Genomic DNA, 24,040 nt, shown 5'->3' with positions numbered 1-24,040 from the left:
CAGTACTCGTCCTAATTTAACAATTACCTATTTTACGACATTACCTCTTCAAGCTTTCTACTTATTGTTCTAATGGTAGTGGAAGCACTTACACCCAAATAAAATTAATAAAACACTCTTCAATGTTTTACAATGTAATTCATGAGTAGCATTAATTATTTAACACCCTGATACATGATACTTAATAAATTAAATAATGATTAAACTGATTTAACCTTTCATATTTGTGCGGTGGTCAGAATCGTGGGTTTAATTCCAACCTCGGTAAGAAGAAAAAATCGTTCTCGGTAAAAATGTAAAAAGATGACTAAAAATTCGGTCAGTATCCTTATAATATCTAATATTGTTGTTGTTATTGTTGTTGTTGCTGTTGTGTTGTTGTTATATTGCATTATCAGATAAAAAAATTACCAATCTCACTAGATTACTCATTACGAGCTGTTAATTTAGATGTTAATTGACACATAATCCGAAGATTGATTGATCGGTTTATCAACGAGATATGGCATGATGTTTTTAAGCGTCCACGCCTCGTCAATTTGAAGGTGTTCTTTGGGATGAGAAAGGAAAACTAGTTTACCGGCACGGTCCATTTCCTGTAGTCCCAGGCGGTCCTAAAATGACAAATGAGAGAAAATTTAAAAATATGCGATAAGCCACATAGGTACACTTACCTGATCTGCTTATCACAATGTAGTACTCGTTAGTAGGGAATCATTAGTAAAATGATAATATTGGTAATCCTAAAATATTTTTAAAAAGATTCCCGGTCAGGCTTTTTTGCCTTCGAAAAACATGATAGAGAAGAGTCGTGGAATGTAAAATGTAAGGGAGCCCATATAGGTACATTCTATGACTCTTCTCTTTCCTCACAGACAAACAAGGCACATGGTAATGGTACACCACACATAGCAGTGCGTTCGATTTTTAAATTTCCCGAAAGTACCTATGTCGTTAAGAAAGCCATTTAAAATCAACTTTTCACTATAATCCCGTCTACGATTACCACTTTGGAAATAAGCAGCAAAAAAGAGCAAGTAATTAAGTACCTCCAGATATATATTAGATTCCTGTAGCGTCTGCAATTCCTTCGTCTGTCCAGGCGTGTAATAGCCGAACCACTCCGACTCCCGAGGTTCCACTACACTGTCGTTCTCAAATTTCACCATCACGAAGTGCTGCAGCTTTTTAAGATTCGACCTGTGTAGGCAAAGTAAGGCAATGACACTTATGACATTGACATAAAGCTTGTAACTCGAAGGGTAGGATGTTATATTACCATGATCACACTCCAACCGCGCGATAACAACCTGAAAGCCACCTAATGCGAACATAGAAAATACAAATTTGATTAATTTCCTTCTCTATCGCTCGTGCATATACGATCGATAGTGAGGTGGATAACAAAATCATGTTCGCGGAAGGGCCTTTGACAACGTGTGGATGCCAAGTTGCCCTGGAGTTGCTGAGTTGATATTTGACTATTATAGGTAGGTATATGTAATTTTTTTTCTTTAGGTACCTGTAAAGGTCATTGGTGCGTTGCTCGTTGTTTATGTCAGCGAGAAAAATGCTTTTCTTCTTATATTCATTTTCTCGGAGCGGGTCGTGCCAATATGTCGCTTGTACAAGGGCGTTTTGGGTCATGCTGGAAAAAGATAAAATTATTAAACGCGCCGAAAATCAAAGGAAAACAATAGTGGAGCATGAATGAAAACTATAAAAGTGTTATTTAGAATTACCTAAAGTAAACTTATATGTGCTATATAATGCGCATTTATGGACCGACCGCTTAAACGAGTCCTCGCCTGCCGGCCTAGCCAAGGTTACAATCGCTATCGCTTCGACAACGAAAAGCATTATGTCTCTCTATCACTGTTCCATATTGGTGTGACAGTGACAGTTGCGTTTCGATCGCTACGGAGCGTAAGCGATTGGCATCTTGGCTACGCGGCCAGGACTCATTTAAGCGGTAGGTCTATAATTTATATATTTAAGTAAAACAATGTTTCGCAAAGTTATAAACAGAACAGCCTTTTTGACTCTCATTATCAAAGGCATATCCTTCCAAACAGTTGGTGGTTCTTTGCAAAAAATATTTTTTCCATAGTGGTTAACCAATAACCACTGGTCTTAAGTTTTAATCCTTTATTGCGTAATAACTACTTAATAAACAGTTTTGATCTGTTCTGTGGGCGTCATTACCGGAAATGTAATTAGTAGGTAAACTGCTGTCGTCATTAAAGCTACGACACTTGCACTTTCTAGAAGAATCAGTTGCATTGGTTAACTAGATTACCTAGATAATTAGGGTTTGCACGGTAACCGCCTATGCTAATCGATTGTACCTAGTCATAATTGTAAAACGGCTACATTATCTGTATGTTGAGAAATAATCTCCTGGGATAGGCAGACTTTAAAATAGATTAGGTAGCTTGGTATGGGTACACTACATAATTCCGAAATATTTTATGCCGAATTTTAAAATATCGAATTTTATTATTCCTATTTTTAAATGCTCGACCCATCAAAATTCCGATTGTCGTAATTACCGAACGATGAAAATCACGAAGTTTTATATTTCCGAATAGTAAAACCGACGATTTTTTAAATTCCGAACCACATAATTCCGAATATAACAATTCCGATAGGGAGAAACACCGAATTTAACATTTACGATTTTTGATATCACGAATTCCGAATTGTCATAATTTCGAAATTTTGAATTCCGATTGGACGTGATTCCTATTTTTTAAATTCCGAATAACGATATTCCGAATTTTTTGTTAAAAAATAAAGGTACCTACGTTTCTACGGGAGGTAGCAGTTCTAACGTAACCTAAACCTAATTTTTTAAAAACAGTTATTTACTGTAGGGGTCGCAGTTCTAACCTAATCTACACCTACTTTTCTAGTAGCAGTTGGTTTCTGTAAAGGTCGCAGTTCTAACCTAACCTAACCCACTTTTCTAGTAGCAGTTGGTTTCTGTGAAGGTCGCAGTTCTAACCTAACCCACTTTTCTAGTAGCAGTTGGTTTCTGTGAAGGTCGCAGTTCTAACCTAACCCACTTTTCTAGTAGCAGTTGGTTTCTGTAAAGGTCGCACTTCTCACCTAACCTAACCTACTTTTCTAATAGCAGTTGGCTTCTGTGAAGGTCACAGTTCTAACCTAACCTAACCCACTTTTCTAGTAGGAGTTGGTTTCTGTGAAGGTCGCAGTTCTAACCTAACTTAACCCACTTTTCTAGTAGCAGTTGGTTTCCGTAAAGGTCGCAGTTCTAACTTAAGCCACTTTTCTAGTAGCAGTTGGCTTCTGTGAAGGTCGCAGTTCTAACCTAACCTAACCCACTTTTCTAGTAGCAGTTGGTTTCTGTGAAGGTCGCAGTTCTAACCTCACCTAACCCACTTTTCTAGTAGAAGTTGGTTTCTGTAAAGATCGCAGTTCTAACCTAACCCACTTTTCTAGTAGAAGTTGGTTTCTGTAAAGATCGCAGTTCTAACCTAACCCACTTTTCTAGTAGCAGTTGGTTTCTGTGAAGGTCGCAGTTCTAACCTAACCTAACCCACTTCGCTAGTAGCAGTTGGTTTCTGTAAAGGTCGCAGTTCTAACCTAACCTACTTTTCTAGTAGCAGTTGGCTTCTGTGATGGTCGCAGTTCTAACCTAACCTGACCCACTCTTCTAGTAGCAGTTGTTTCTGTAAAGGACGCAGTTCTAACCTAACCTAACCCACTTTTCACCAGAAACCAACGGCTACCAAGCAGTTGGTTTCTGTGAAGGTCGCAGTTCTAACCTAACCTAACCCATTTTTCTAGTAGGAGTTGGTTTCTGTGAAGGTCACAGTTCTAACCTAACTTAACCCACTTTTCTAGTAGCAGTTGGTTTCCGTAAAGGTCGCAGTTCTAACCTAAGCCACTTTTCTAGTAGCAGTTGGCTTCTGTGAAGGTTGCAGTTCTATCCTAACCCACTTTTCTAGTAGCAGTTGGTTTCTGTAAAGGTAGCAGTTCTAGCATGTCCAAATGATTTAAATGCATTTTTTTTGCAGATCAATTTTAAAAACGGCTGACCATTTAATTACTTCCGTTTTGAAAATCACGAATTTCATTATTCCGAGTTTACAGTAGATCGAATTTCTGAATTCCGAATTATTTTATTTCCGATTGGTCAATGATTTTTCGGAATAGACAAATTCGGAAAAAAAAAATCGGATTATTTAAAAATCGGAACTTTAAGCTTTCGTTCATACGACAATCGGATTTTAAGTATTCGGAAATAGCGCAGTCGTGATTTTCTTCTTTCGTGGTTTTCAAAGTCGTGATTTCGATATTTCGGACGTATAAAAAATCGTGATTATGAAAATCGAGGTTATGAAAGTCGGAAAAACATATTTCGGAATATTTGGGTGTTCCCGCTTGGTATACCCTTTACTGTAGGTATCATTGCAGCAAGTCTTATGTTGTTGAGATTAGAGTTTCTGGTCGGTGCTACATCTATTGTCACTTGACAGTACTACTACTGCTACTTAAAATACCTACTGATAATTCCGCTACTCAATGCTAGATGTCGACTATGAAAATACTAATGTTTTTGGTACCAAAACTGATGTATGGAGTGATCACTCTTGTCTTACTATATTTCTCTATGCTGTGGCATTATGCATAGAATTACCATCTCCGATTACAATCATACATACTTAATACTAAATTCTTTACTATCTTAAATATACCATTTTAGGCAAAGTACTTAATAGCAAATGAAATATGGGCGTACCTGAGTCAAATTTAGTTTCCATGATTCGAACGAAGCAAAAATAGGGGATATTACTGCAATGTTCTGCCGCCAGAGTGCAGCACTACCGACTCTAGTAAATTCATAGACTAACTTATACATACTGTGCCTTAAACTGTTTTTTGACAAGTTTTCACGGACAATAAAATATGACATTGATGCATCGGGTGTCCTTCTGAATCCCTAACAACGTTTGTCCTAAAGTCACTTGCCCTAACTAGTTTGTCCTAATGGGCATGTGCCCTAACGATCAATTGTCATAACGATTATTTTCCATAATGTAATGGTTAGCCTAAGACTCATTTGTCCTAAGCATTTCTGACATAACTATCAAGATCCCTAATGTTTTTTACCATATTCTTCGAAATCCCTAACAATGTTTGGCATAAAATAACATGCTCTAACTGTTTTGACCTAATGGCCATAACCAGTGGCGTAGCTAGCATGGGTGGCACCCGGGGCGGAAATTGTGGGTGTCACCCCAAAATTCAATCAAAATTGTAAAATATGTTTAATATTTTACAATTATAAAATTACGTTTAATATTCTATAGCTCACAATTTACTCCATCGCTTTCATTTTAGATTCCATGAACTCTCAATAGTCCACACCCTGGCGGGTGTTGCCTCTGCGCGCGTTCTATGACACGGGCAAGGACAGCATCCGCTCGGTGTAACCCACATTTCATAAGTGTCATAAGGGTCTACATGTTGGCCTGGGCTCCGCGCACGCCTCCCAAAGGTCCGAGTCATCATTGTCCCGTGAAAGATATACAAATAATTTACGTTAAAAAAAAAATAAAAACTTTTTTTGCCAAGTGCGCGATTTCAAAGAGATTCTGTAAAATCCCATTTCTTAATGAATTTCAAATAGTCCAGAGTCACCCAATTAGAAATAGTGACATAGCTTCTCAATTACAGAAATAATCACATAATTAAAAAGAACTCTCTGAATAAAAAAACCTACGAGGCACCAACATATTATTGTTACATACCAGGAACCCCGAGAGATTTTAAGCATGCATTTCTGAGGCCAAAATAAGGAAAAAATACTAAAAGAGTTTACGTCAATTTCGCCAAAATACAATTGTTTTTCGATTTTTTGTACATAAAATGTAAATGCTATAATTTGTAAAACTGACACCCAAAAATATTTTTTACTTTTTTTTGTCAATTACAGAAATAATCACAATTAAAAAAAAACTTTCCAAATTTGCGAAACTTTCCACATGAGAATTTCTCGCTTTTCGATTTTTTGTACATAAAATGTAAATGCTATAATTTGTAAAACTGTCACCCAAAAATAATTTTAACTTTTTTTTGTCAATTACAGAAATAATCACATAATTAAAAAAAAAACTTTCCAAAGTTGCGAAACTTTCCACATGAGAATTTCTCGGTAACTTCTGAGAATGTTCTCGAGAACGAGAATTTATTTATTTATCGTAGTTTATACCATGAATATTCACGATAGTTTAGGTGTAAAGCCTGACAACAGTTTATTTAACCCTGAGATAGTGTCGCAGCAAACAGCTTACGTATGGCAATAATGTGCGTACGTCATGTATAGTCAGGGTAGTGGGCATTGGCTTCATGTTGATACGTGGTTGATACTCGTCTAATGTCAAGACATTGCTTACAGAGAATTCGGTTCTTTCAATTTACCTATTCGTCAAAATCTGATTCTAAATATTCAATCTAAATATATAAACGTGAAAGACCTGACTGACTGACTGACTGACTTAAATCAACGCACAGCCCAAACCGCTGGGACTAGAAAGTCCAAATTTGGCAACTAGATTCCTTATAAGGTCTAGGGGTCCACTAAGAAAGGATTTTTCAAAATTCATCCCCTAAAGGAGTGAAATGGGGGTCCAAAGTTTGTATGGGGAAACAAGATTAGTTACACTATTTTATTCCAAATTTCACCTAGAGTATTCCTAAAGATAAATGAGTAAACACGTGTTTCAGGTTTTTTGAAAATTGAACCCCTAAGAGGGGGAAAAGTCCCCAATAGGGTTGATATCTCAAAATATCAATATGGGTATCGTTTTCATAGTATTTTGAGACGCTAATAACAAAAATGGCATCAAAATTAAAATTAACGTAGCCGAAGTGAACAATCATCCCCCTGGTGGGGGGGCAATGGGGTTGAAATTTAAAAATATCAATATGGGTATCATTTCCATGGTTTTGTGGGACGCTAATTACAAAAATGGGATCAAAATTAAAATATAACGTAGCCGACGTGAACTATGGCCCCTGGTGGGGAATGCTAATTACGAAGATAGCATAGACGGTTGTAACATACACGCTGATTTACAGCCACTCGTGATCCAGACTTTTGAGAATGCAGTGCCTTAAAGTAAATTTTTTTAGCTATTAGCTCAGGGAAAATTTCACTAATACCTACAATGGCTGTTGAATTGTTGGATATTGATGGGACCAGTGTTGGCCGAACGTTAATGCAATTGACCATTAAAAATTAACCATTGAAAAGGTTAATTGCCATTAACCATTAACCATTGAAGGGAAATTAATTATCAATTGCATTGATCATCAATTTGCATTAATATTAATTTATTTCGAACCACTAACAATTAAAAAGAATTAATGGTTATTGCTTTACAAACCATTAAAAATTAAATCAATTTTGAATGAAAATTAAAAATGTGATTGATAATTAACAATTAACAAGAATAAACATCGTAATTTTTGTCTCTGTATTTTTATGCAGGGTTTTCCCATATGTTCCCCGCGAAGACAAATGGGAATTCACCCATTACTGGTAATTATTGGTAATAATGGGTGCTTATTGGTGTATTCCCATTTGTCCCCGATTCGCGTGACCTACGCCATGCATGAAGCTGGGACAAATGGGAATGTTTTATGTGAATGAATATGAACGGCGGGGAACAAAAGGGATACACCCGATATTAGTGTTCCCATTTGTCTCCGCTCCAATGAGATGGGGAAAAATGGAAATATTTCTGTGCAGCTTCTTTTCCCATATGTTTCTATACACTCATTATAGGTGTATTCCTATTTGTCCCTGCCATATGTGAGTTGGAGACAAATGGGAAACGGGGACAAATGGGATTTATATGCAGAGCCTATTCCATCTGTTCCAGGTGGGAACAAATGAGAAAACATCGGAAAATGAAGTGTTCCCATTTGTCCCCACCTTATTGGTGTGGAGACAAATGGGAAACGGGGACAAATGGGATTTATATACAGAGCCTATTCCATCTGTTCCAGGTGGGAACAAATGGGAAAACATCAGAAAATGATGTGTTCCTATTTGTTCCCACCTTATTGGTGTGGAGACAAATGGGAAACGGGGTAAATGGGATTTATTTGCAGCGTCTATTCCATCTGTTCCAGGTGGGAAAAAATGGGAAAACATGGGAAAATTATGTGTTCACATTTGTCTCCACACCAATAAGGTGGGGATAAATGGGAATGTTTTATGTGAATGAATATGAACGGCGGGGAACAAAAGGGATACACCCGATATTAGTGTTCCCATTTGTCTCCGCTCCAATGAGATGGGGAAAAATGGAAATATTTCTGTGCAGCTTCTTTTCCCATATGTTTCTATACACTCATTATAGGTGTATTCCTATTTGTCCCTGCCATATGTGAGTTGGAGACAAATGGGAAACGGGGACAAATGGGATTTATATGCAGAGCCTATTCCATCTGTTCCAGGTGGGAACAAATGAGAAAACATCGGAAAATGAAGTGTTCCCATTTGTCCCCAACGTATTGGTGTGGAGACAAATGGGAAACGGGGACAAATGGGATTTATATGCAGAGCCTCTTCCATCTGTTCCAGGTGGGAACAAATGGGAAAACATCAGAAAATGATGTGTTCCTATTTGTTCCCACCTTATTGGTGTGGAGACAAATGGGAAACGGAGTAAATGGGATTTATATGCAGCGTCTATTCCATCTGTTCCAGGTGGGAAAAAATGGGAAAACATGGGAAAATGATGTGTTCACATTTGTCTCCACACCAATAAGGTGGGGATAAATGGGAATGTTTTATATGAATGAATATGAACGGCGGGGAACAAAAGGGATACACCCGATATTAGTGTTCCCATTTGGCTCCGCTCCAATGAGATGGGGAAAAATGAAAATATTTCTATGCAGCGTCTTTTCCCATATGTTTATATACACTCATTATAGGTGTATTCCTATTTGTCCCTGCCATATGTGAGTTGGAGACAAATGGGAAACGGGGACAAATGGGATTTCTTATGCAGAGCCTATTCCATCTGTTCCAGTTGGGAACAAATGGGAAAACATCAGAAAATGATGTGTTCCCATTTGTCCCCACCTTATTGGTGTAGAGACAAATGGGAAACGGGGACAAATGGGATTTATATGCAGCGTCTATTCCATCTGTTCCAGGTGGGAACAAATGGGAAAACATCGGAAAATGATGTGTTCCCATTTGTCTCCACACCAATAAGGTGGGGACACACGGGAAATATTTATATGCAGTCTTTTCCTATATGTTCCCCGAGGGGACAAATGGGAATACACTCATTATTGGTTATAATGGGTGCATTGTTGGCGTATTCCCACTTATCCCCTATCCACGTGTCCTACGCGATACATGAGAGAAGGGACAAATGGGAACACATCATTTTCCCATTTTTTCCCACCTGGAACAGATGGAATAGACGCTGCATATAAATCCCATTTGTCCCCGTTTCCCATTTGTCTCCACACTAATAAGGTGGGGACAAATGGGAACACTTCATTTTGCGATGTTTTCTCATTTGTTCCCACCTGGAACAGATGGAATAGGCTCTGCATATAAATCCCATTTGTCCCCGTTTCCCATTTATCTCCAACTCACATATGGCAGGGACAAATAGGAATACACCTATAATGAGTGTATAGAAACATATGGGAAAAGAAGCTGCACATAAATATTTCCATTTTTCCCCATCTCATTGGAGCGGAGACAAATGGGAACACTAATATCGGGTGTATCCCTTTTTTTCCCCGCCGTTCATATTCATTCATATAAAACATTCCCATTTGTCCCAGCTTCATGCATGGCGTAGGTCACGCGAATCGGGAACAAATGGGAAAACATCGGAAAATGATGTATTCCCATTTGTCCCTTCTCATGTATGGCGTAGGACACATGCATAGGGGACAAGTGGGAATACACCAATAATGCACCCATTATAACCAATAATGGGTGTATTCCCATTTGTCCCCGCGGGGAACATGTAAGAAAAGACTGCATATAAATATTTCCCATTTGTCCCCACCTTATTGGTGTGGAGACAAATGGGAACACATCATTTTCCGATGTTTTCCCATTTGTTCCCACCTAGAACAGATGGAATAGACGCCTCATATTAATCCCATTTGTTCCCGTTTAGGATTTGTCTCCACACCAATAAGGGGGGGACAAATGGGAACACATAATTTTCTGACGTATGTCCATTTGTTCCCACCTGGAACAGATGGAATAGGCTCTGCATATAAATCCCATTTGTCCCCGTTTCCCATTTGTCTCCAACTCACATATGGCAGGGACAAATAGGAATACACCTATAATGAGTGTATAGAAACATGGGAAAAGACGCTGCATAGAAATATTTTCATTTTTCCCCATCTCATTGGAGCGGAGACAAATGGGAACACTAATATCGGGCGTATCCCTTTTGTTTCCCGCCGTTCATATTCATTCGTATAAAACATTCCCATTTGTCCCCACCTTATTGGTGTGGAGACAAATGTGAACACATCATTTTCCCATGTTTTCCCATTTTTTCCCACCTGGAACAGATGGAATAGACGCTGCATATAAATCCCATTTGTCCCCGTTTCCCATTTGTCTCCACACCAATAAGGTGGGGACAAATGGGAACACATCATTTTCTGATGTTTTCCCATTTGTTCCCACCTGGAACAGATGGAATAGGTTCTGCATACAAATCCCATTTGTCCCCGTTTCCCATTTGTCTCCAACTCACATATGGCAGCGACAAATAGGAATACACCTATAATGAGTGTATAGAAACATATAGTGTAGAGTCTCATGTTAAAATATGTATCACGATCTGATAATTCACTGAAGCTTGTATTAATGGTTATTTTTATTTATAATTTTAATAGTTCCAAGCAAAAGTAACATTAATTATTAGTTTATGAAATAAATTATTTAATTCCATTAAACGTTAGTGCAGATTGACAATCAATGTAATTAAACGTCTCAAACTTCAATTCTAACTAATTTTAATTATATTGATGCGTAATGCAATTGATTAATTGCGGAATTAATGGTTAATGCAATTGATTAATTGTTAATTAGAATTAACCATTACGGCCAACACTGGATGGGACCATGTTGGCTCACACCGTAGTACCTATAATTGGAGATGGAGCCTGTCAGGCCGCGTAGCCAAGATGCCAATCGCTTACTCTCCATAGCGATCGAAACGCAACTGTCACTGTCGCGCTAATATGGAAGAGTGATAGAGAGACATAATGCTTTTCGTTGTCGAAGCGATAGCGATTGTAACCTTGGCTAGGCCGGCTGTTTCGCGCCATCTCCTATCTTCTGTATGATACGCAGGTGATGGCCAGGGAGGTGCGCGAGCAAATCGTTAGTCACGTGGTGGCCAACTGGGAGGAGTTTGTTATTATGTCTCATTAACAGTAACGGTGATAATTACTCCAGCTCCGTTGAATACTGCCTTGAAATGTCGCGCCCGTTTACTGACGGTAGTCTCTGCGAGTTGGTAGCGGCAGGACAACTGTTTCCGTGGGTTTTCGAAGTTTACCGCAGCAATGAGCTATATATGAGAGTTGGTACTGTGGGTAATCCGGTGGGCCGACTAAGATTTTCAAGTGATTTGTCTAGCGGTCATTTTGACGTATATATTCGCAGTGAATTACTCGTAAGACCCACAATATCAGAGCCCCCTTCTTCACTCCTCTCTGTGGTTGCCAAGAAGATTACCACGAGATGGAATGAGGAGATTACCACCCCATTTAGAATCAGACTCATAATTATCTCTTACCGCTACCAAAACAGTTACTAAAAAACGCCGTGCCAGGTTCACGAATACTACATGGAACAAACAACTAAAAGCTGCCGCAAATAAATATATGCAAAACAAATCATCAGATCACCAAGCTGCCGTAAGCAATTACCAAAAAATGAACCCTGATGTACCTACACAGAGAAGCAGTAGCTAGGTATCAGCATCAGCAAGCCCACCCCGAGGTAAACCGTGACACCTCCGCTAGGTATCAGCAAACCCACCCCGAGGTAAACCGTGACACCTCCGCTAGGTATCAGCAAATCACACACACTGATACACTTCATCCATGTAAAACTCCGCACCATTTTGCAATTCTCTCTCAAGTTGCCGTTTAATGTCGTCCGAAAAACTGTCCTTATATTTTTCCCAGAGACTTAACGGGTCAGTAAGTTGACAAAAAACTAACATTATTATGAAAAGTTCACGCAGCTTGAAGGGAGAATCGCACAACGCAGCTTCCTCTAAAGTTGAGTCCCAATGTTTATCGTCCTCTAGCAATCCAAGGGAGAACCACTAATGTAGTGTATAAGGAGGTGCTATAGGTACAAAAGGCTACAACTACATAAATAAAAAATATAAATTAAAAGGTGTTAGGTACAAAACGTACATTAGATTATATTAAATAAGTCGAGCTCGATTAATCGATATAATTACAATTCGGTGTCTTCAAGTCAAGAGTGAATACTGTGAATAAACTTTTACTGAAATAGTGAGCTACACCTTCGGCCTTGTCATCACTTTCCAGCAGGTGAGACTAAGGTCAGTCACTGTTCAGTCCGTAAAAAAAAAAACAAAATTAAAAAAACTCTCCTGCGCGTGCGAAGCCGCGGGCAAAAGCTAGTATTATTATATTCTTCGTCTTCTTACTCTGACGAAGTCTGATTTTCATCAGATGTTGTGTCGCTTTCAGGACCACCAACCTCGATTATAAAACGTTCAGTCTCCAATTCGATTACAGGATTATTATCGTCGATCTACATAACAAACAAACCTTAAATGAAATATTAAAGTTTAAACCTAACAACTAACCAGTTCAATAAAACCGCACTATAAAATGTCAATACCGGTCATGTCAACAACCAACTTTAAAACATTGTTTATTGGAATGCTATGTAATCCTTCGTCTTTTTTAAGCTATTTGATTGCATTCACTACAATTTTTTTCGCATCTCTGGTAATTTATTTGGCATTTTTGTAATAAAACCGTTTATATTTGAATATATTCGTAGATATTTTCCGTTTGTTTACATCGGTGACATTCGATGACATCCAACGTTCGTTGTCAAAGAGTACTTGTTGCCAGTAAAAGAAATTAGTACCATTGAAAATCCGCAAAATGGCGAGGGTCAAATAAACTGTTGTCAGGCTTTAGTATCCTTACCCCCAGAAAATTCCGACTTTTGGTCTACCGCTTCCGGTCAGAAAAATGTATGACGGCCCGGCCAAACGGTCAGACCTAGGTGGGGGGTGCTCGACCAAATGTCATATTCACGCCGCCATGTTTTTTTTCAATATGGCCGACTTTTTTTTTAATTTTTTCAAGTTTGCACTAGCGCGCTGAAATTTTGGCCACGGAATCTCGGGATCCCCTAAATACCTATCAAAAATAGTTTTTTTGGAAAAATGCTACAATTGCGGGAAAACTGGCCACTTTTATTTTGTATGGCAACTTTTAAACGGTGCGTGATAGGTGGGGGGTGCTCGACCAAATGTCATAGAGGTCCCCGAGACAAAACAAACTGCATTAAAAAAAAATGGCCGACTTTTTTTTAATTTTTTTCAAGTTGGTGTGAGCGCGCTGAGATTTGGCATGGCGGGAGATAGAGGCCTCTAGATTCCTATGTCAAAAAAAAGTTTTTTAGGAAAAAAACCAAGATGGCGGAACAGTAATTTCCATGTTCTGAGAACATTCTCGAGAACGTTTCCGCTTTTTGGGAATGTTCTGCAATTTGTACAGTCACCTGCAATAATATGTTACACAACGAAGGCCGCAAAAATATCTGACACGATCTTATTTGTAGAGCCATGAGAGCGTGTCACATATTTTTGCGGCCTTCACGGAGTAACATATTATTGCAGGTGACTGTACATTGCTATGCTGGTGCTACTGGACTATGAAACTAGGCGAATTCCAAAACAGTTTATAGGACATTTTAGTCTTTAAATATGATCAGGAATATTCTGTCAAAATCTCTCGGGTTCCTCGTGGGCATGTTGTATATTATTTCCTTAATGGCGGTTGTGCAATCTACCACAGTTTTACGAATTTTTATAGATGGCACTACTGATGTTTACGGTCGGGTGTCACCCCCCAAATGGGTGACACCCGGGGCGGGCCGCCCCCCCCCTAGCTACGCCACTGGCCATAACAGTTACTTTTCCTATTGATCAATTGTCATAACAATTACTTTCCATAATGAATGGTAACGAACTGTTACCACCAAAGTGGGTTAGGTTAGGTTAGAACTGTGACCCTCGCAAAAACGAACTGCTGCCACAAAAGTGGGTTAGGTTAGGTTAGAACTGCGATCCTTGCAAAAACGAACTGTTGCCACAATAGTGGGTTAGGTTAGGTTAGAACTGTGATCCTCGCAAAAACGAACTGATGTCACAAAAGTGGGTTAGGTTAGGTTAGAACTGCGATCCTTGCAAAAACGAACTGTTGCCACAAAAGTGGGTTAGGTTAGGTTAGAACTGTGATCCTCGCAAAAATGAACTGCTGCCACAAAAGTGGGTTAGGTTAGGTTAGAACTGCGATCGTTGCAAAAACGAACTGTTGCCACAAAAGTGGGTTAGGTTAGATTATAACTGTGATCCTCGCAAAAACGAACTGCTGCCACAAAAGTGGGTTAGGTTAGGTTTAGAACTCCGACCATTGTAAAAACGAAACGAAATAGGGAAATCAAAATTAGGGCATACGAGTGTCAGGTCAAGCAACGATAGGCTAAGTAAAATTAGGTAACATGATGGTTAGGATATATAGTTTTTAGGCCTATCAATAATTAGGCAAAAAAAGAATTATGCTACATAACATTAGGATAAATACTCAATATGGAAAGTGTCATTAGGGAAAAACATATTAGGACAAAAAAAATCGGTTATTCAATAATAGGGAAACCAAAAATAGGGTATACGAGTGTTAGGACAACTGATAATTATGACAAACAATATTAGGGAATGCAAAGATAGGAGAAAAGACTTTAGGACACATGCCTATTAGGACAAACTAGTTAGGGCAAGTGACTTTAGGACAAACATTGTTAGGGATTCAGAAGGACACCCACCTGTGATACGCCGCAAACTCAAGTAGCTCTTTCATCGAGCTACAAGTCTGGTGTGACACTGGCGCGGAAGGCCGGATAATCCGCTGCTAATATGGGCCTCCGAAAGAAATGTCCTTCTTGATGCAAAACAACTTGTATCGATAGGTACATATTTGAACTAAGCATAGCCAGCATGTGAAGTTAATCCTAAGCTTACAAAGACAACAATCTCACCTGTGATACGCCGCAAATTCAAGTAGTTCTTGCATCGCGCTACAAGTCCGGTTGGTCACGGCTATACAGTGTGGCATGGCGGATATCCCCTGCTGCGGGCCTCCGAGAGAAATGTAGTTTTTGATGGGAGGCAGCTTGTGGCCACACCGCTGGATTACAGCTCGACTAAAAATGTTGTGTTAAAAAAAATAACTTTGTCGTTTGATTTTCTTAAGGCCCGGTCAGATATCGAGAATGCGCTGCGCGTCTCTAGCGCACGATTTGAGAATCTCTTGCGCTCGTCACGCTGCACATCGTAATTACTACCCCCCTTATTCATCAAACTTTACGGACCTGCTTTAGTTAAATTATGTATTACTTATCCCTTTCTTACAAAATATACATAAGTCAAAATGACAGATAAGGACAAACGATTATTAGTTAATTGAGGTTTGTAGCGAGTTTATGAATAAGGGGGTACGAATATATACGCAAGCATTTAGCGATCCAAATAGCAAATGTTCCGCGAATGGCGTGCTATTGACGAATTAGATTTGTACACGCAATTAGAGTTGGACCAAGTTAACTCTGCATTGGCATTTGTGATTACCTGATGACAAAGTGTGGGAATGTCATCATAATTGTCATATTTTCATGAAAATATGACGTTTGTGAGATCCCACACTTCGTTGTATGTATTAAATTCGGTGCAGAATTAGCTTAGACGGACTCTAGAAAATTAAGCAAAGACATTCAACTGTATTTGCGCCTATATTTAAAAGCTACTTTGGTCTGGTAGTTTGTATGGCATGGAGAAATTTCACGTCAAGAGGTAGGTATCGCGGAATGTAAGGGAACCCATTTATAAATTTACGACTCTTCTCTTTCCGCACAGGCTCTACATGAAAGATCCAGATGTCACCTTCGATTGAAACCTAGGTACCTACTTACCGAAGACCAATAGTGAACCAGTGTAACCACTCTAAACCTGTGCGTATGAATTCTTAAAATAATTCACAGATAGAGGGAAACTTTACAAAACCAACATCATCATCAAAATCAAAACCAACAAAGGACAACGGGAAAACAACGCAGCCAGAATCTGTTCTTTATATGAAGTATGCTCTTGTTCCTGGTACAGAATAAATAATAGTACTAGGTACAGAAGGTTCACTCTCTACCAAAACGCATCTATTACGAGAGATATAAGCTAAAACGCGAGCAGGCGTCCGTTCCGTAGCGGTGCGCGGCAACTACTACTGCTAGACACCAAAATTGGTGTGGGCCGCATGTACCTACTTATAGCGACGCGACGAAACCACGGAGTGAGCCACGCTTGCTCCTGATGGGGTGTGAGGGCTCTTGCCCACTGAATATTCCGTTTTATACGGGTACGGTTTTCTGCAGGATCCCTATTGATAATTATACGTGCTAATATGGTAACGTCCACAGAAGCATTCTGTTGGCGGGAGGGATGTTCCGTGGGAAAGAGCTTTAAGATCGGCTGAGCTTAAACTGTACTAAACAATGTGTTCAAACCGGCACTTTAACGATAAGAGGCACTGACTGCATCATAGAAGGTAGGATCGTATAGAAGTGGTATACGCGTGCCACGGTGAGGGACAAAACATACGCCAATGCGACACTGTGATTGGTCGAATTTATTTGTTGCCCACCATTATCCATACTAAAAAAATGGTGGGGAACAAAAAATATGTGAGACTGGGACAAACAATAATAGCGCTTTCTTTGTTACTCCTACTGAAAGATACGTAAGACTATCCCGTTCTGTCAGTTATCCCCACCACTCATGCCCAATCCAGTTTAATACTAGATTCATGGACGCATGTAAAAACTTACAGGAACAAACTGCCTTGCCCGAGTCCAATAACATTGAACCCATTCTTCAAGTACTGATGTTTTTCCAGCATCATACAAGCGTAGATCACTTGCTTGTTAGGGTTCAATAAGTAACTGTCTTCCAATGCCGTTATACTATCGTCGTTAGTTTTCATGGATAGGATGTAGACGTTCGGGATGTATTTGTATAGGAAGAGTCTTAGGACTCCTGTGCTGATGGGAAGGCAGCATGTGTCTCCTGTCAATTGAAGATAGTTTGGGTTCATTTATAAAAATTATAAATCATACCTATTCAATTTTTTTTAGTTTGACTACGCCCCAAATGTGGTGCTATTTCCAGTGGGGAGACACTCCTAACTTCGTGCAAACTCGGCTCCGTTCGGCTCAGCATTGGTCCGAGCAATTATTAGGGTTGACAAAACTTGACGTCCCTTTGCGTGCACGACCACAGATAAGATAATTACTTGAATTTTGACAACCCCGAAATAGTTGAAAGGAATAGTGTCATAAGTTAGAAAGGGATCATATCATAATTCGACCCTGAATCGCTGTCAAACTTCGGTTGTACGATAGTACTATTACTTATATATTCTGTGCTATTTCGTGATTTTAACGCTACCAGGCCTATGGAACTCTCCGCGCGAGCTCGGATTTATACCTACGATTCTGCTCCCGTTCACGGTAGAAAAGCAAGCCAGTTGGTTGCCAACTTGCCACACGCGATCACACACGCACGTCACCGCGCGCCGCACTGACAATTTTTAAGATAGTTACAAGCTACGTAGGTACTTTTGAATTACTTTAATTAAACATGTAGTGTTTATTACGACAAATGTACCTATAATAGTTAGTTAGATATCTATTTGAAATAGGTAGCTAACTTGGTAAATATTTATTTTATCGACAGTAAGATCTTAATTTTACACCGGAAAATAGGTACTCATTTATAATGCTCTGGTTATCTTACAATGAATTGCCTGTAATCATGGGTTCTCTATTATTTTTCTTTATTGCGTAACATTAATCGATATCTGATTTTAAATTACACGAAGTTTTAAAACTAATTCTTTCTGGGTTCATTGCGTGGTTTATAAGACGGCGTAAACACTGCGGTCACTGCAGGGACATATAACCTTTTAAAATGAGTATTTCGCAAACACTACCCTAACCTAACGCATAAACGGAATACTATAAATTATTGCAATTTAACTTGCTTAAATGTAGTTATTTAACGCTATGCTGTTATATACTTTATGGCAAGTTCTAATGTTAGTTTGATAGTTTGATCAATCGAATTAGAGACCGGTCTTCACACGTATAAAAATTTCTAAGCGTCGCGTCGGCAACCCTAGCGTTGTGCCGGTGCGCGCGGTGCGGGGAACGGCGCGCTGAAGGTCACTCCATTGTATTTTTGTGTAGGTATCAAACCGGTAGGTATTTGCGTTTTCTTTGAGAGATAAGTATCTGTTCGTAAGAACTATTATACAATCTGTGACGCTCCCCCTCCTCTTATTCGAGATCACGTGTACTTTTAGGACTAAAGTTATTAAATTGAGCTATCACTATCACATGAGGAGTCTTACACCATATTAAATACTGTGGTGACAAAAAATCCACTAACAATGCATTTAATTTGCATAATTTATGCTTAGTTTTTCAAATATTTTTTAATTTTATGCAGCGTATGAAAAAAACATGTAGTATTTTGTTATTATCTGCCTTGGTTATATATTTGGTTACTAGCTAGTTAACTAGTCTAGCTACCTTGGTTACATACCCAAGTATATTATTATATACTAGTGTCCGACCGAAGGTTCGGTTTCGGTTTCGGTTTCGGCCAGTTTCGGCCAAAAAATCATGTTTCGGCTGGAGTTTCGGTTTCGGCCAAAAACTGGCCGAACCTTTCGGCCGGCCCGAAACTTACGAAATGGTACTTCGGAGAAAGACCAAAAGTTGGGGAATAAGTAGGACAACAATATTAATACCTACATATATTGATTCATGTATAGGTACAGAAATTAATTGGTTTATAATAAAATACAATTCCACTAATGAGGGCGCCACTGGACGGTCGACGCAGTCTTAAGAGGCTGTCAATACCTATAACGCGCACACTGTCTAATTGTATCGGTGTGAATGAGATAGCACTGACGCATGTTACTGGGCCCTGGGCAAGAGAATAATAAGAAAACTCATCATCTTCCTCGCGTGATACCGGAATTTTTGCCGGGCCGTGGCAATGGGAATGGGAGCCTGGGGTCCAATTGACAACTAATCCCAAGAATTGGCGTAGGCACTAGTTTTTACGAAAGCGACTGCCATCAGACTGATATTCTAACCCAGAGAGTAAACTAGGCCTTATCGGGACTCGTCCGGCTTCCTCACTACATTAGAACCGTTTAATGGTGATTTTAAGCAGGGCCGGATTAAGCATGTCGGGGCCCCCAGTATCAGGTCGGCCCGAGTCGAACGATGTCTTTTTTGCTCTTATTCACTCACTTATTCCTTTTCCTACATAAGTACCTCTAATGGCAAATTTTAAGCTAGGCTTAAGGCTACGCTCAAAGTTGATTTTCTCAATAGTTTATATTTTGCGAGGCTGAACAGCTGACAATTGATTAAAACGAAGAAAAAACTCTTAAAAGTGTCCCCAGTACAGTTTATCATACTAATGCTCGACCTTAGCCTCACTTTTTACCTCAATTTACCATTGGTTTGTGTTCCACATGTCCTCTACATCAGCTTAGCATTTAGCCTCGCTGCGCCATGCTCGGCCTGCGGTCTCGGTTTTTAATACAATGGTCATTGGTTGAAGTCTGTGCTCAACTACTTATCCTGAAGCCTGAAGCACGGCTTTAACTTCGCATGAAAGTTCGCCTCACTGGGGAACTTCGGACTATTAGGCCTAGTTGAAGATCGGTACCCGGCCTTGCGATATTTGTCAACAAAAAATTTCGCGCTCGCTGCGCTCGCGTTTATGGTTGGTTTTTTAGTTGACCCTATATCTACATGATAGCTTGACTGGTGAATGAATAGAGTTAGACCAAGAAAATTCTACAATGATTTTGATAGCAGTATTAGCAGTGCAACTAGTGCAAATGTTATTTATACGTCATAATTTCATAGAAGTTTTGACGTTTAAAATAACACTTGCACTGCGTGTGTTATCAAAATCGTTGCAGAATTATCTTGGTCTAACTCTAGTAATTTTCTTAAAAAACTGCTTAAGTAACACATACATTTCAAGGACATTGGGTGTTGAGTGTTGACAGCCCCATAATATGTGTAAAAGCGGTTTTATGACATTTTTTCAACGATTTTAACAAATCTACAAAAGGTTCGGTTTCGGTTTCGGTTTCGGCAAAAAAACATGTTTCGGTCGGACACTACTATATACGTTATAACGTTGTACACGATTTCTGGATGAATCCTTCTAAAGTTATTCCCACCTGTCACCATCGAATTGTTACCACTAGTAAAAATTAACTTTTTGCTTACCTAGGAAGTTTAGTAGGAATAACTCCTTGGTAGAATATTATAATAACAAAACATAAAAATATCTTACCCATTCCATGCCATAATACAATAGGCAAAACTGTTTGGTTTTCTTCAGCAACCGCGATATGAATTATAAACAATAAAGAAACCAACAACTTCATTGTAAACACCAGGCACTGAACTGCAACGCCAAAAACCAGAAAATGTCTGAGCGTTTCTTTTATTTTTTGCCATTTTTATATATTGTGACTTTTTTGCCATTTTTGTGTTATTTCTACTCAGAATCACGAGATCTTTCCTAATGGGATAAAAAAATGTCCCAGAGTTTTTTTCCTATGGTGTTACCATTACCCCATATACTTTGTATGGCGGTAACAAAAAGGAAAGTTTAAAAAATGTATGGAAATTTTAAGACACTTTATTTCTCCTATAAGGATGAAAAGGGTTCGCGATCCTGACTAGAAATAACACAAAAATGGCAAAAAAGGTCACAATATATAAAAATTGCAAAAAATAAAAGAAACGCTCGTCTAAGAAATTGTTAAAATACCATTAAACAACACACAAGTGAGTCCTTTCGGTGGTTGCTCGTAATTAAATCATGCGCCGAAACGCGTGTGCATTATATCCTAAAGTATCCTAACGTGGGGCGTTCCAAAACACTTAAAATTGTGAAAAAAAAGCGGTTTTAACGCAACTTTAAAGAAAAAATTTAAAATCGTATGAATTTTTACGTGCGTATTTTTTTTTTCATTTTCAAATTAAAATTTTCACTTATTTTGTAACCCGTCTGAACAATAAAGTAAAACAGATGAGTGCAAATGAATGTTCTCGTTTTTGAACGGACTTTAGAGTAGGTACACGTTGCCGGTCTTATGCATGGTATAATAATATACTCCGCCTGGTACTCTCTTCCCGTCTTTTCTAGGTCACCTGACTGACACAAGCCTACGTCATCAATAGTCATCATGCGACAGCGCTATATGATAATATGCGATAGCGCTATATAATACAAAGTGCCAATGTTATTGTGACGTAGGCTTGTGTCACTCTGGGAAGAGAAGACCATGTTTTATTACTTTTATGGTCTTCTATGGTCTTATGCTAACATTGTTTGGGGGTGATTTTCGCAACATTTTGGTGGGTAAGTAAATTAAAAAAATAGCTATATACAAGAAAAGTTTAATAATCAATTTGATTTCGTTGTAGTCCTATCACGATTTACAATATTTTATTCACTCAGAACAGAATGCTTTCAGTAACAAAATGATTTCTTTGATTTTTATTTGATTTAACCATATATTGTCGGTTAGTTCTTTGGTAAACATCGTTGGAAATTTACGGATGGTTTTTATATATTTGATTTTTTGCCTTGTTGTAATAATTCCAAGGTCAATATTACAAGCATCATACAATTGGGTGGCGTGTTGCTAAGGGTGGTATTCTATCTGTCCAATACCTTTGTCCAATGTGTATTGCGTCTCACATTTTGCTTAATGAAAGAGTGAGACGCAATGACATTGGACAGGTGGCGGAATACCACCCTTAGCAAAATAAAGTAGATATTAGAGTGGTATTCCATCTGTCCAATATCGTTGTTCAATGTGTATTGCGTCTCACATTTTGCTTAATGAAAGAGTGAGCCCCTAATATATTGACCCCACCTCGTATAAGCAATTGAGATAAATTCCACTTGTACTAAGTACATACCTACCTTAATTATATAAAAAATATCACTTATGTAAGGTTATTAACTCTATAATTATGTATTGCGGGTTTTACCAGATGAAACTTATTATAAACGCTTTAGAATCACATTCTTTGTAAAACCAGACAAGTGCGAGTCGGACTCGCCCACCGAGGGTTCCGTACAAATTTAAATTATTTAAATTTTTTTTTGTTTCAAATTTATTGGCTTGAGAATTTTCCCTGTACTTATCGTTTAGTAGTAATAGTAATTATAAGTTTTATTAATAAGTACCTAATTCAATAGACTACATAATATAAAATCACGATTGCCAATTAAATAACATAGTTTGTAACAAAAATGAGATTCTGTATTTCAGTCTTCGTACCATCCGTCCGTCCGTCCGTGTGTTTCAGTGTACGTACTAAAGAAAAATAAGCTAGTAAATATGGAAGACTGACAACCTCTATACAACGCTGCGTATCTCATCATTGTTATAGTGTGAGTGAATATGAAAACATTTAAACTGTCACCATATCGATATTTTATATCTTCGTACTTGTCTAACCGCTGCCACAGGCAAGCACAATGAAAATGTAGTAAAACCATCATAGGCATTGTACTTAGTTACTTACTTAATGGCGCAGCGACCCAAAATGAGTCTTGGCCTCCGACACGAGTACACGCCAGTCGTCTCGATCCTGTGCCATCTCCCGCCAGTTATCGGCATGGAGATCGCGCAAGTCCGCTTCAACCGCATCGCCCCAGCGATACCATAGGCATTGTAGTTTTGTATATTTAATAGTGTTATCTGTTGGAAAGTGTCTTCGTAAACTAAAAAAATTGTTTTATAGGTTACTGCATAAACGCACGTGGAACAAGTTTAAATGTTTGAATAAATATACAGCGTTTGTTCGCGTGCGTGATGCCGTCACATTCGTTTCGACCTTGCTGCTAACAGACTAAATTTGTATCAGTGCCTAATCCTCGACAATATACTCTTCATATGGACTCATCATAGTTTCCTTTACGCCCAGATTCAACACTATCCAGTGAACTCTCTGAGAAGTTTCAAATAGGTATGGCGCCATTAAATAGTTTTTACGTGTATACCTCGTTTTTTTTTAGCATCAGAAAAGACTACACGATCTTTGCGTGTCTTTTTATTGTAAAACTCTAAGTAAAATTGTAAGAATTGCTTATGAAACCAAAAAAATGTAAATGAACATATATGCTATATAATTGTTTTATATTTGCTGTGACTTCCTTATTTTTCAAGTGTTTTTCAATAAAGAGACACGTCAATATCGTGTAGTATTTTTCTAATGCTAAAATAACGAAGTATAAAATGCTTTTATTGGGCCATCTACAACGCAGCGGTGTATGAAAATTAACACTATTCTCTGCTATCAGATTAATACATTGTTAATAAATTGATTTATGAAAAAATAGTATCCCCGACTTTAACAACTAAAGTAGATGGCGCTCTACGATTCCATATCTTTTGTGGTAAGGTAACTGAATTATCAAATGTTTTTTGACAACCAGAGTACAGAGCCATCTACAAAAGCTGTCTAAATCGAAGAACGCATTTGTCTTCAACTTATACATCCTATATAGTCAATGATAGCCTATTAACTCTTTAACCGCTG

At 38.5% G+C, this 24,040-nt stretch overlaps 1 protein-coding gene and 1 long non-coding RNA gene across 2 annotated transcripts; one reads left to right on the top strand and one right to left on the bottom strand.

Annotated features, from left to right (window-relative positions):
* Nucleotides 1–153: 153 nt before the first annotated feature.
* Nucleotides 154–20,907, bottom strand: LOC134795589 (palmitoyl-protein thioesterase 1-like). The gene is made up of 6 exons (XM_063767484.1): nucleotides 20,769–20,907; nucleotides 17,204–17,441; nucleotides 15,365–15,529; nucleotides 1,523–1,648; nucleotides 1,050–1,200; nucleotides 154–614 (listed from the first exon to the last, which is right to left on the bottom strand). Exons 1-6 carry the CDS (start codon nucleotides 20,860–20,862, stop codon nucleotides 447–449), a joined length of 942 nt encoding a protein of 313 aa, XP_063623554.1. The 5' UTR covers nucleotides 20,863–20,907; the 3' UTR covers nucleotides 154–446.
* Nucleotides 20,908–22,648: 1,741 nt separating this feature from the next.
* On the top strand, nucleotides 22,649–24,026 carry LOC134795595 (uncharacterized). Its single transcript, XR_010144828.1, has 2 exons — nucleotides 22,649–23,131; nucleotides 23,168–24,026. It is a non-coding gene; the product is annotated as an uncharacterized LOC134795595 (long non-coding RNA).
* The last annotated feature ends 14 nt before the right edge of the window (nucleotides 24,027–24,040 follow it).

This window comes from Cydia splendana, chromosome 12 (assembly GCF_910591565.1).
Source record: "Cydia splendana chromosome 12, ilCydSple1.2, whole genome shotgun sequence".
In the NCBI taxonomy this organism is placed as follows: Eukaryota; Metazoa; Arthropoda; class Insecta; order Lepidoptera; family Tortricidae; genus Cydia; species Cydia splendana.
Note: the sequence above shows the minus strand (reverse complement) of the source record. Positions and strands in the feature narration are given on the sequence as shown.